Genomic DNA, 13,917 nt, shown 5'->3' on the forward strand with positions numbered 1-13,917 from the left:
GAGTGCCTGGGTGGCTCAGTCAGTTAAGCATCAGACTCCTGATTTCCACTCAGGTCATGATCTCAGGGTCCTGGGATCAAGCTCCATATCAGGCTCCGTGCTCAGCACCCAGAGTGCTTGGGATCTCTCTCCCTCTGCCCTTCTCCCAGCTCGTGCTCTCTCTCTCAAATAAAGAAAATCTTAAAAAAAAAAAAAAAAAGTAATGGGAAAGAGGAGTAAAAACAAACTGTGTTCTTGGAAGGTTCTAAGTTGTATCTTCTGGAGTTGTAACTGTCTAGTACAATTATACCATCTTCTCTTCTAAGAACCATCTCATAATTTAAGAAATGACATGGCTGAGAGAGTTTTTTAGGAAGACATTTCCAGGCAGAGCTGAATTTAAATCATCATCCAAATACTACATTCTGACCTTTTTAAAATTTTAACATTTTATCTGAAGGTATACAAAATTTAGTCAATTGCTGTCATTATTTGACTGTGAAATATCAACTCTATTGCCTCCAATAAAGAATAATTACTTTTATAACATTAAGATAATTAAAGTCATTTGTAAAGACAGTATCAATTGAGACTTCATTGCACTACTAATCTATTATAAACAAATGCCAATCTTAAAACATAATTCCAGAGTGAGTGCAGTTCCACTGGGTACAGAGAAGAACGAACAAGGAACTCCCTGGCTATGCTACACCAAATGGATGAAAAGTAAAACTGATTTTATACTAGAGGGCTAAATAAATAAATAAATAATTTTCCCCCAGTACGTATGCTTAGATTTCTCATACAAATAACAGATCACTCCATCTTATTCACTTCAATAGAAGGAACTCTTTAGAAAAAGACTGACAAGATTTAATAACCAACTCCCAAATTTTATACTTATTTTTCCAGCTTCTATTAGTTTCCTGATATAGTTAACATTATCAGCAAATTGAGCAGTTGAAGACTCAGGTAAAAACCCAAGTCAAGACTCAAATGTCTTGAGGAATTCTGGCAAGTTACATATATCCCATGTTGCTCTTGGTTTCCCATCTCTTCTTTGCTTCAAACCTAAAATAAAGAACATAAAAAGCTCAATTTATTTCTAAATACTTTCCTAGACATGCTAACTAAGTGACACAGTAAAATAAACTTCAAACATTTTCACATACTCCATCGATGACAAAATAAGTATCAAAAAGGTTGAAGAGGGACACCTGGGTGGCTCAGCAGTTTAGCGCCTGCCTTTGGCCCAGGGCATCGCGGGATCGAGCCCCATATCAGGCTCTCTGCATGGAATCTGCTTTTCTCTGCCTATGTCTCTGTTTCTTTCTCTCTGCATCTCTCGTGAATAAATAAAATCTTAAAAAAAAAAAAAAGGATGAAGAAATGCCTCCATATTTATAATCTGATAAACACGCAGCAGAGATACAAAAAATAAAATCAGTAACAATCAGACACCAACTGGATTCATATGATGTATCCCAGGATTTCTGTAATTCCTATCAAGTTACTAGAATTATTAGTAAAAATCTTAAACAAACTTACCCCCATGCAAGTTTTTTCTTTTTTCGAGCAACCTGCGAATTTTCAGCATCCTTTTTGGCTTTTACAAAGTTGTGGCAGGCAACTGCTTTGGCAATTTTAACACCAAGCTAAGAGTTACAAAGGAGAAAAACAAACAGTGAAAAAGAAATATTCTAGCTCATACAAGAATTATAGTAATATAAATACTTGAGAACTTGTGGATAAGAAAGCCATATCTACAAATTAGGAATTCTTATGCTCAGGCCCCCTTGAAGAAGCAAAGTGAACAAAAGTACCGATGTGGCCCATATTTCCCTCTATACCCTGGCTGTCCCAGTCTCCTGGATGGAAATCCTTCCCAAACCGAGGGCCCTCGAGGGTCCACAAGGATATGATGCAGATCTTCAAGCTATTCCAGCATTTCAGTAGGCCAAACAGGAATTCAGCCCTGATAAGGCTGCGCACACTGACAGAGACATCAAGTTTCCTTGCTCTGGGCTAGAATTACAGCAAGTCAGTATGGTCACATCAGTTATCTCGTGCTGATCAGAGGCTCTGATTGACAGTCATAGATGTGATTAATAAAACATGGGAAAGCTAATTACTGCTTCATAAACGCACTTTGTGTGATGGGCAATAGCTTTTAGTTCATGGATAGGACACAGATATAGGGGTGCTAAGAGGTGAGAAGGCTGGGTACAAGGACTACAGTACCTGTGCTGCCTCTGTGGGCCCCTCGTTCTTGCTCAGTTTGACACCCATCTGCCCCAGTCCTGTAAGATTCAATTCAAACAAGCCTTCTTCTTATCCCACTGCCCACTGAAGTCTTCTCTAAGTCAACCTAAACAGTTTTTGTTCTGTCCTCCAGCCCTTCAGTCTCTATGCCATAACTACAGTTACCATACCCCGCTCTGCATAGGTCTGGCTGCTCAGCAAACATCTCCAGGACAAGTGTGGTGATCTTCTAGTTTTAGTGGCTCTGATTTTAAAAATGTCTGCCCACATGGATAGCTCAAAAATATCTGTTAAGAACCCAAGTTCAGCAACAAAGGCTAAAAATCTCCTTCTGGTGTTTCTTTCCTTTTCTATCCCTGAACTCACCCTAATGCATGTTAGGGGACAACAGACGTGGAAGAGAAGAAAGAACCTGGAAGCCACTGTCAAGTCAATGTGTTAGAGCCCGAGTGTTTTAGGGATCTGCTGGCCAACAGCAAGGCATCGTGGGCAGGTTAAGAGCACATGCATGAGAAGCCAACTTAGGAAAGTGAGGTTTGATATGCTTGACATTTCTTTCAGCTTATTTTGGAGAACAGTTTCCTCTAGGATAAAACAAACCAGTAGGAATCAAGCACTGCTTGGGGTTCATGAACAACAGGACACACTGATTTCATTTTCCAGTTCAAATGAGAATAGACATCAAGAATGGAAGTAACTCGGGCAGCCCCGGTGGCCCAGTGGTTTAGCACCGCCTTTGGCCCGGGGTGTGATCCTGGAGACCCAGGATCAAGTTCCGCATCAGGCTCCTTGCACGGAGCCTGCTTCTTCTCCCTCTGCCTCTCTCTTTCTCTCTGTCATGAATAAATAAAATCTTTAAAAAAAAAAAAAAAAAAAAAAAAGAATGGAAGTAGCTCAACAATCAAACCAGAGTGCTGAACTGGTCAACACCAATTGAAAAGCCACAGATGAAAGGATCAGTTGTGACTTAGGAGCCCACCTGAGAAAGCAGACTAACCTCAGAGTCTCAAAATTCAAACCAATACAACCAGCACCACTGCCACCTTCATTATCTTTTTTCATAGGACAATATTCACTCAACAAATATCATGAGGGCATAAAGGTATTGTCTGGCGAGGTATTGTTCTAGAAGCTAGAAGTACAGCACTGACCAAACTGAGTTTCACAGTGGGGGCTAGGCAAAAGGAGTTGCTAGTTACACTGGCTGTCTATCCATTTCAATACTGGCTTCCTTCCCTTGGTCATCCTTTTGTTTCCAGTTCTTCATCATAGAAAAGTTCAGATACGGCGACTAAGAAAAGGCTAAGAATCAAAGAGCTAGAGCATCACACCATCTAAGGAGAAAATGCAACTGCAAAGATGCTGTGGCTAATTTATTATTAAGATGGATTCCACTGAGGGATGCCTGGGTAGCTCAGTGGTTGAGCTTCTGCCTTTGGCTCAGGTTGTGATCCCAGGGTCCTGGGATCAAGTCCCACATTGGGCTCCCTGCAGGAAGTCTGCTTCTCTCTCTGTCTACATCTCTGCCTCTGTCTCTGTGTCTTTCATGAATAAATAAATAAAATCTTAAAAAAAATGGATTCCACTGAAAAATTATCCATTTGTCATAAACATCAAAATCAGGTTGGGCACCTGTCAGGTTAGGCTAGCCAAAACTGTACCTCTCATACAAATCCCCAAATCCCACTGGCTGAACTTTTATATTTTGTTTCACTTCTAGTCAGCTATGGGCTCTCCTCCATCTTGTGGCACCAGCATTTCAACGTCTGACTTTAAAGTTTGCTGCGGCAGAGGAAAAGAAGGTTGGAGGGTCTCACACGGGCTCTTAAATGCTTTCGTCCAGAGGTGACACATATTGTTTCTGCCCATAGTTCTCTGTCACAACTATTCACACAATTCTGCCTAAAGCAAGGTGGCTGGGATCATGGGGTGTTGTGGGCTCCCAGAGGAGCAATGAATACACCTAAGAAACTGTCTACTGTCATAAAACACAGCTTGCTACCTGAGTTAGGATGTATGCCATGTCTCTCCACATTCATGTAGAATATTTAGTATCCTCTCTGCCCCTCACCCCCCACAAGGTAAAATGTAGAACTCTGTGTTTTTCTGTTTAACTATATTCCTATGTATTATGTATCAAATGCAAATTTGATATATGATATAGTTTTGCCAAGTCTACCTCCCGACAAAAGTCCCATTTGGCTAGTTTATCTTATATTTAAATTGAGCCTATACTTGGAGGATAAAACAAAAATGGTCTAAACCATATCTGCCATGTACCATTAAGCATGTGAAAAAATTATTTTCTAAAACTGTTGTAAATCAAGATGTAGCTTATATTTTTAACTTATTGAAATTTCCCAACATGGGTTTTCTGGATTGGGGGATGAGTAAACCAAAGAGTATCTCAATGTGCTTGATTTAAATGTGGAGCTCATCAACATGGTCACAGACCCTAAGAAAGTAAAAGCTTTTTGTTTTCTGGCAACATCAAGGCCAAGCTAGCACAGTCAGCATCACAGTAAGGATTCAGAGCATACATTCCATAAGACATAGTATAAATTTGTTAAAAATAATTCATTAAAACATGTAAAACACATATTTACACAAGAGGGCTCTACCATTTCTGTGGACTAAGTAAATATAACAAATGGCTGGGTATATAGGTAATACTTTCAAACAGACCTGTTCATGTAAAAGGTATATTTTCCAACTGTATTTTTCTTGGGTTAGGTTAAATGGAATGTTCTTCAACTGATAAACATTCAACAAGCCTGGTCTATGTATTTTATAGAAAGAATCTTTTGGCTTGTAATGATGATGAAAAGTCATATCAATTTTGTGTCCTTCACATGCTTAAAATGTGTTTCACTTATTCCTGTGGAGAAAGAAAAAAAGAACAGAAATATTTGGCAATATGAAAGGATAATAAGATCTTCTATGGAAGAGACAGTTGAGAAGAAACTCATTTTCCCAGGCAAAGATGACTAACCCGAGTTCCCAAAGATAAAAGAATATCGTGCTATGTTTCAGTATTATAAGTAATATAGGCCAACAAGAATCCCCCTTTTACTTCTGTAAAAAAGAAAAATGTATCTTCATGCCCAAAGTAAACATCACAAAAGCTTGGTCAACGGTTTTCATATTAAAAAAAAAAAATGTTTCAGGTCATCAGATAACTATAGCAACACAATGTGGAGAGAAAATTTTTAAAATGAATAAAAATATATACAGAATTTCTTGTATGTGTAGCCAAAGTATCAGCATTTTCCATATAGAACATCCAATATTTTGCTGCATTTTAATTAAGGTGTCTAAACATTATCACAAAGAACTGCAAATTGGTCAGAGCAAGCGGTAAGGAAAATTAAGCTCTAAAGGCTTTTTATCACCATATTTCAGGAACCAAGGGTGTAAAATGTTCTAATTTGGGATATATTAAAAGCCATAAAAGGTCTTTCAAAAAGATTAATGGTACTTTGCTTGGATTTAAGATAAGGGCTTTAGCTGGTTGGAAAAGCAGGGCCCTGGCTGGACCCTTGGGGCATTCATCTTTACAGCCACTTGGAAGATTTGTAAAAGCGTCTGCATAACCTCAAGCAAATGCACGGCGACATTTTTTAAATTCCTTTCAATTTTACAGGTTTAGCATGTGTAAATCATATTGGGCTGTAAAATAGATATAATGGCACATCTTGTAACATAGTAGAGATTTTTAAAAGACAAACTTTCAAAATAAAGTTGGTTTTTTTTCTTGCTAAACCTGTGCCAATTCTAAAGTTTGCTGATAATCATTTGAAGCATCTGATTCAAACAGCTTAATCTAGCATAACTGTAAACTTCTTATCCATTTCATAAAATATTTTACTCATCTCAAAATTACTAGCTTGTAACAGATTTATGAAGTTTTCTTCCCTTTTGAACACTTTCAAGGCACTTATTTAAAAATACCAATTATCATACTTTAACTTTTTATGGAATAATAGGTCTCTATGAAAAATATTTATGCCATTCTCTTTTGTTCTTTAATTAAATGAAAACAGATGTTTTCTGAAGTAAAGCGGAACCATTACTGGAGTACTTAAAGTGTTAAGGTCTTTAATTTTTATATCAGTTTGGTCGACAATTCCTGATTGTCTTTACTCAAGCTCAACATTAATGTCAAGCAAGTTACCTAGGAGACGAAAGAGATCAAAGAGACAAAAACCCCTCCAATGTCTGATTAATCAAGCCTGCAAACAGCTTATTTCTTTTAGCCTGCATGCAAGTATGAAAATGAGATTCTGGGAGCCGAACATTGTGCAGATTTGTTCATTCTTATCAGAACAAAGCCAGCGGCAGCTTATTTCATGGATCATTGGCACTGTCATCACTGCTACACAGAACGGGTGACAGCTCCTCATTTTGAGGCTTGAACAAAATTAGCAAAAAGTCGGCACAAATTAGCCTCTCATCTTTTTGGTAATATGACATTATTCATTTACTTTTTATCCAATTTTTAATTTTTTCCTTGTCAGCTATCCCTTTCTAGTGTCTCTTGCATAGCATCATAAAATGCCTTCGTAAAAACAAGCAAAGAAATAGCCAAAGTTGAAATAACATGGAAAGTTCAAAAAGCAAATAAGAAAAAGCTCTTCCAATGACTGATGATGCTTTGTGTTTTTTGTAACTTTCAAAACTCTGCACTAATATTAATAGCTCAGAATATCTCGCAGTTAAGGAGTTTTATGAAATTAGTTGTGTATTTCAATAAAGAATATGATGTGGCTAATCTGTTTTACTCGATCTAGAATGTAATGTGGTAATATGCTATAGTGAATTTGGGGTGTCTGCACCTGAGACTGGTACCCCTCCTTGGTCATACCTGAGATGCCAAAGCTATGAGGACTACAAACAAGCTATACTCCATCCAGTCATTTAAACTCTGAGCTTACATCGTCATTTTCTGTTATAGGAAATAGCCTAATTTCATTGTCATCTTAAAATGTGCACAAACGTTTACACATTTGTGTGCTATATATATCTATGTGCGTGCAAAATTGTAGAAACACCTATTATTTATTTTTGTACCTCAACTGCCTATCAGTTAAAGCCAAGTAGTTTTTACTTCAAAATATAACCCAACAAATCTCGTTTTAGAAACCTGTCATGATATATTTATATACCCATATCATATATATCATGTGTATATACACATATATATACTTACATATGATTTCACCCTGTAATTTATAAAAATAATATGTATTTGGTCCATGAGGTGTAAGAAGATATACTTTGATTCCTATACTCAACTTTGATTTCACAGTGAAATAGTTTATATAACACCTGTTTTAATGATGACTATTAAGGCTTCAAATTATATGTAGATTATAGTAATCCAGAGGAGGGCGAAAAGATGTTATACTGTTGAAATTACTCCTGGATATAGACATTTATATTCAAGCAACTTATCCCATTCATAAGGGAAAAAAAGCATTAAAAAATTAACCATAAGCTGTTAGATGCTTTACACAGTCCCCATAAGAAAGACAGTTTTTTTTTAAAGAACTGTAGTACTGTTTTCAGCAATTTCTTTATCTCTGTTCTTCTAAGTAAGAAAGCTTATTAACAAGCTTTGAACTTAAAATCACATTTACAATAATGTGCCATCAACAGTTTTATAAGCTAATTAGAAAAAGATTAATTAATGACTGGCTGCTAATAAAATGGCAATCATGAAGAAAGAAACCAAGGGTGCTAAGCTTCAACTACCACCAATTAAGAGCTAATTACAAACAAATTATATATGTGTTTTGCTGTGGGCTTTAATTTACTAAAATGGTTTTAATTAAAAGAGAAAACATGCTGATTAATTGAACTGCAGAAAAAATCTACAGTATAAACTGTGCTTTGTCTGTCTCTTTAATTAGACTTGTAACATCTGAAATCTTTTCTTAAGGTTTGTTAAAAGCACAGATAAACATAATTAAAAGAGAGTATAAGGAACACCATTCTAGGTGATCATCCAATCATACCACAAAGGTTAAAAGAAGACATCCTCAATGCAAGGAGATCTAAGTAGGCACACCTAAAAACCTGAGAAAGAAACCCATCATTCAGCCCCATTTTTAGTTTTCTCATATTAACATGGTCCAACTTCAAGGCTATACACAATTTTGTATGGGATCCACTCCACGTAAAGGAATTCACATAGCTAAACCTTCCCTTACCTGGATAGGCACAGCTTCTTTCCCACACACTCTGATCACTGTTCATCTACATGAAATTACTGAAATTACCTCTAACAACTCAGAAGAACAAGGCTTCAAAGAGTTAAAATCACCATTTAAAAGCCCCCCGGGACTACGCTCAGACTACACAATGATACACAGAAGAACATTTAAATTAAAAAACCACTGAGAAATGACCAAAGTTAATGAAAGTAAGTCAGTTCTAGATGATCCTTAGCAGATACACACAGCTCCCCACAGCAGAGAAGGCCCAACTTCCCCAGGTGGCTGAGCACACTGCTGCCAGCAGAAGGCTGCGCAGTGACGGCTTCTCTCTCTCCCCAGTGTCCTAGATTCCTTTCTGCTGCCAATCAGTGAAATATACCACAAAGAAAATGGTTCTAAACTCTCCTGTCTTAACTGGAAAGAGAAAAAACAACAACGACGACAATAACAACGAAACCACAAAGAAAAAATAAGGGACAGCAGGCAGAGCAGTAACATTTCAAGGAGAAACATAAAATATATTTTGTGGGCATTAGATGACTTTGTATGAAATAATGTATTCTTTACCTACACCTCCTGGTACTAGCAACAAAAATAATATCCTTTCTGTAAAAATGAAATGCTGAAATGGATATTTAAAGTCTCTCTCTCTAATATATATATATATATAATATTCCATGCATTTTACTTTGTTTACCCAATCTTCAGTGGCAAGAGATCACGATAATTAAGAAAACAGAAAGAATCTGCCATCCTTAGAGTCACACATTCCAATGATAAATTCTTACAATAGGTAATTGGAATATACATTCAGCTTCATATCTGAATGAACTGTTTTACCTTTGGAAACATAGTTGTTAAAATATTTCTACTGAAAAAAAAGCAAACACGAAAATGAAAAAATAATTTTGCTCTCTGGATTAAAGACCCAAAGAGCTCAGAATGACAAAATTTGCTTCATTGTAATATGTCTTTAAATTCAGTTTTCTTTTTGGGGGGGGGCGGGAAGACACGAAATGCAAACAGATTAGAGCTTTTGAAAATAGCACTAACAAAAAGTAACTTCAAACTTACCAAGTTTGACAGAATCTGTATTTCAAAAATTTAAACAAATATATCAAGTCTGAACCCTACACATGATAACATTCCAGGTACTTTGACAGGTACATCTGCCAAAATTGTATTATCTGGGGGGAAGAGGAGGGTGATTCAAACTCTTACCCCATTACGACAACACTGCATGTACATCAACATAAAACTAAAACTGAGAATGAAAAGAGCAAATTGTAGTCGGTGTCCTCTCAGAGAAACTAAAGCCTAACAACGAAGTGCACTGGAGAAATTCTGAATGCTAGAGAGAGTGTGGGAGTACTCGCGGCATCTTTGAGAAAGGACCCTGTCTTAAATATGCACATAGAATGCAGCAACTACCTCCTCCAACATATATATATGCCCCTCTTCAATGACGACGCCTTCAGACTTTTTAGAAAATCACTCTAGAACTAGAGCTTAGTCTACAAATTAATCATCTCTCCAAATTAGAGAGCATTTTATTTAACTAGGAAAGAACACCATCAATTCAACCATTAGTTTTTTAAAAAGGCCATTCTCACCTTTGTTATTTAAGTATTAACAAACTATATATTTCAACAATATTAACTTCACCCGTTTTGGAATCCAAAAATTTAAATCGTCTTACTTAATTCATAAAATTCAAATTTAACTCTCAGTTTAATTCATACTGCCAATGTCATGAATGCTCTTTCTAGGTTACACAAAATAATTATCATGTTACAACATGAAGTACTGCTGTTTACAAAGAATTAAGTTTAGCTGGTGCTGCCAAAGACAGCACAAAGTTCAAACAAAATGCACAGGCAGCCTCTCTTCATTTCTACTCTGACACTGTTCAGTTATAACTGAAATCAACTGGAGCAATGTATCGAGTTAATGTGACTAGATGTGACTCACTCCATGGCAAGAAACTCACTGCTGCCAAACCAAGAGGGTTTTATTTATCTACAGGAGGCTAATGTGAAGATGCCTAGAGAAAAATTCTTTCCAAAATGTGACATTAAGCCTACGTGCTGCCTACTTATTAATTAAATCTAGGCTTTAGCACTTAATTTTAAAACGCTTCTACTGATTTCTATGAATCGGTATAACCTGGATTGTAAAAAAAAATAATGTGTCAGAAAAGACCAGTACCAAAGGATGGAATTTTTAAGGATCACTATCAATGAACAGAATATACTTCCAATTTAGGTCTAAGGTTAACAAGCCACAAATATGCTCAAATACTTTGTGTATGGGAAAATGGTATTTTTTTAAAAACAACTTTTTAAAAAATTAGAACAGTTTCATCAATATGACACAAACCCAAATATATTTTTCCCCTGCATCTCTCCTCCAAGACTGTTAATGACAAAGAAGTATTTAATCAACAGGAGGGACAGTCCCAAGGCAACTACGTTACTACACAGCAAAACCAAAGATGTTAGCACAATCAAGGTTTCAAACCTGTGAATTTGAGCCGTCCCCTAAAACCAGAAAATACATATCCTTGATGTGATCGTTAATTTAAGTGAATGTGATTCTGGAAAAATATGCATTTGTTATGCTACAATGATAGTGCATGAACAAACAGTATACTGTTGTTTTTGTTTCTGTTTTTTGAGAAACTGTTTTCATGGCCCATTCGCAGGCATGGTTCTACTTTTGGCTTCATTTTTTTCAATACTGATGCTGCCCTATTGGTTTCACAGGCTTATAAATGTTAAACATCAAAAATTAGTTTCACTTATTATGGTTGGAAAAGGCTTTAAGAACTCTGGGATCTGTGCCTCTGAGCAAAGGCTTTATCAGCAGGTCCCAGTCTCTGCTTCTTGAAAAAAGAAAACGGAACTGATTAAAAACCAATATACCTGACTTCCAAAAGGACACCTACCATGCACGTATACAGTTAATTCATAAAGGGTTTCTGCCCCAAACTCACAATCACTTACTTTTCAAAATCCCATCTCTCATATCTGTGGTAACTGGTACCAAGGGAATAAATATGAAAAATTAAATCTCAAACTGAACTATTTATTCAAGAATTCTATCTAGATTACTTTATTCTTCATGGATGTTTAATGACCATCAGTATCTTTCCAAAGTCTGTGTCTGAACTGCAAACACTGTCCAGATGTTTTGCCATTTATGCAAGGAAAAGAATAGAATTTTATTTTTTCTTTTAATCAGTATTCTTTAACCTCACACTAAATAAATTTAACTTGTTTTACTAGAAGCAGGCATTATATTTGTATGGAAGTAAAAAAGAAAAAAAAAACTTGAGAAAAATGCTTACTATCCTTACAAATGATGAAAATATCCTATATTTCTGAAGCAATCTCATTTATCATAAATGTAACAGGAAATAACAAGCTTAAAATGGAAAATACCTAGTCAGTGCTATGTGATTCACATTTCTACCAAAGCAGTGTAACAAAACAAAACGCAAAAAAAGAAACCTAATATCCTCAAAGATAACACACATCTCGGAGGCTGGTAAGGCATACAGTCCTGTACATTCTGACACGCAGCTTCAAATGGCAGAGGAAGGAAGGCTCACCAGTGATCCCTGACAAAGCAGGTAAGGTGGGAGTTAACATGCAACTGCTGGTGAGCACAGGGCCACGGTGACCCCATCTCCTCCCAGTGCATCATTTAAAAAAACTATATCCAATTTTTCAATTGTCCAGGTTTTACAGAGAGATTTAACAGATACATAAAAGATTATATATAACTCAATATCTCACTTAAGACAAATTTTAGGTCTGGTTTGCCAGGTAAAGATGAAAAATACAATTAAGTAACATTTTAAAAATCCAGTTTGGCAACCACCATGATTAATAACTGTCCTAAACAGGAAAAGAATTAGCAGTGGATGCTAAAACCAATGGGTAAAGTATAATGACAGACAGAATATTTACACAGTCTCAAATTATCACCCATCTTGCCACGAGATACTTATTAATTACATATGGGGAAAGAGTAATGTAATAATAATGTGGAGAAACCCAGGGACACTGCCTTACCAAAACTTCAAAGCAGTATCATCAATAAATGGGACAAGCAGATACCAAGTGCCTCCTAGTATCTTGCGTTGAGACAGACACAGCATCATTTATGTGATATTCCTGCCAAAAGTGCATGAGGAAACAATAGATAAACCAAAACTGAAGGATATCCTACAAAATAATTGGACTCCTCAAAAATGCTAATGTCCTAATAAATAAAGACAGACTGAGGAACTTTCCAGAATGAAGAAGAATAAAGAGACATAACAACAAAATGCAATGTCCTAGACCAGGAAGAAGAAACCATTTTTTCTGCTATAAAAGAAATCAGTGAGACATTTGGCAAATCTAAATGAAGTATATAAATCAGGATGAATGGTAAAGCAAATGTTAAATGTTAACAGCTTGGGTATCTAGGTGAAAGTGAACAGAAAATCTTTTCACAAGCTTTGCAACTTTCTGAAAGTCAAATTATTACAAAATTAAACTTTTTTTTAAACTCAAATACATTCAACTTTTAATATTTCAGCACTATTAACTTTACCTAGAAAAAACACAGAGCCTGCAATAAAGTAAATGCTTCTCTCTGAATTCCCCCTTAAGATGGGGGTGCTAATCAACAGAAAAAGACAAAAAGAAAAACAACCAGCCATGGTTGGGTCATGTGGAGCCCACATTCTAAAGCTGCAGACTAGGCCTTGCATTATTTTTTCTTCTGGTAATAAGCCAAGATCCGAAAAAAGTAACTGACCTGGGGCCGCTCGCTGAGTCACACTCACCTTGTTATTTGGTAGACATCACAAAATACCTAACTCTCAGGTCTTCCAAGAGGAAGACTGGACAAGCAATGACACGGGGACACCAGTTTGTTGAATCCTATGATCCCTGAGAGAGAGGTAATGACAAGTCTACAGTGTTTCTAAGAACAATCAGGAAGCCATACCCTAAGGCCTCACTGGATTTTATTATGTTTCTTTCCTTAGCTTTAGTATAACTATACAGGCATTTCAGAGATCAGCCACATGCTGATGGTACAGCATTTGCTGGAGAGCAAACAGTCCTAAATACCCACAATTTTTAAAGAGATTCAAGAGACACCATCTCAAACATGTGGCACAACATGGACCAAAGTGGTGTATTTAAGGACCAGTTCTCCAAAAGGGTTGCTTCTGACCCAAATGAGGTGGATATTCAGAGAAAGCTGCCAAAGGCTTCCATACCTGCCTATTTAGATGTGACCAAGACTTAGCGATTGATTGGTGTTGCTGCCCTGCGAGCCTTTGAGTCTCTGAAAGCCCACTTATGCCTTCAGCCACTACCTCCATCATACATCCTACTGTGCCTACCCCTCATCATCCTTGCAGCCAGATCCACTTTTATCCATGGGACTCTCTTCC

At 36.6% G+C, this 13,917-nt stretch overlaps 1 protein-coding gene across 3 annotated transcripts in view; it reads right to left on the reverse strand.

The window, feature by feature from the left end:
* Positions 1 to 572: 572 nt before the first annotated feature.
* FAM204A (family with sequence similarity 204 member A) overlaps positions 573 to 13,917 on the reverse strand; it is a 33,646-nt gene continuing 20,301 nt past the window's right edge. For 2 of the 3 annotated variants that reach the window (XM_038578929.1, XM_038578930.1), the window contains exons 7-8: positions 1,528 to 1,634; positions 573 to 1,050 (exon numbers count right to left, since the gene is read on the reverse strand). In XM_038578929.1, the coding sequence (XP_038434857.1) occupies positions 999 to 1,050; positions 1,528 to 1,634 (159 nt within the window). In that variant the 3' untranslated portion in view covers positions 573 to 998. Of the gene's footprint in view, positions 1,051 to 1,527; positions 1,635 to 4,926; positions 5,120 to 13,917 lie in introns of all 3 variants that reach the window. The other variant, XR_005380688.1, reaches the window with a different exon arrangement.

This window comes from Canis lupus, chromosome 28 (genome assembly GCF_011100685.1).
Source record: "Canis lupus familiaris isolate Mischka breed German Shepherd chromosome 28, alternate assembly UU_Cfam_GSD_1.0, whole genome shotgun sequence".
NCBI lineage: Eukaryota > Metazoa > Chordata > Mammalia > Carnivora > Canidae > Canis > Canis lupus.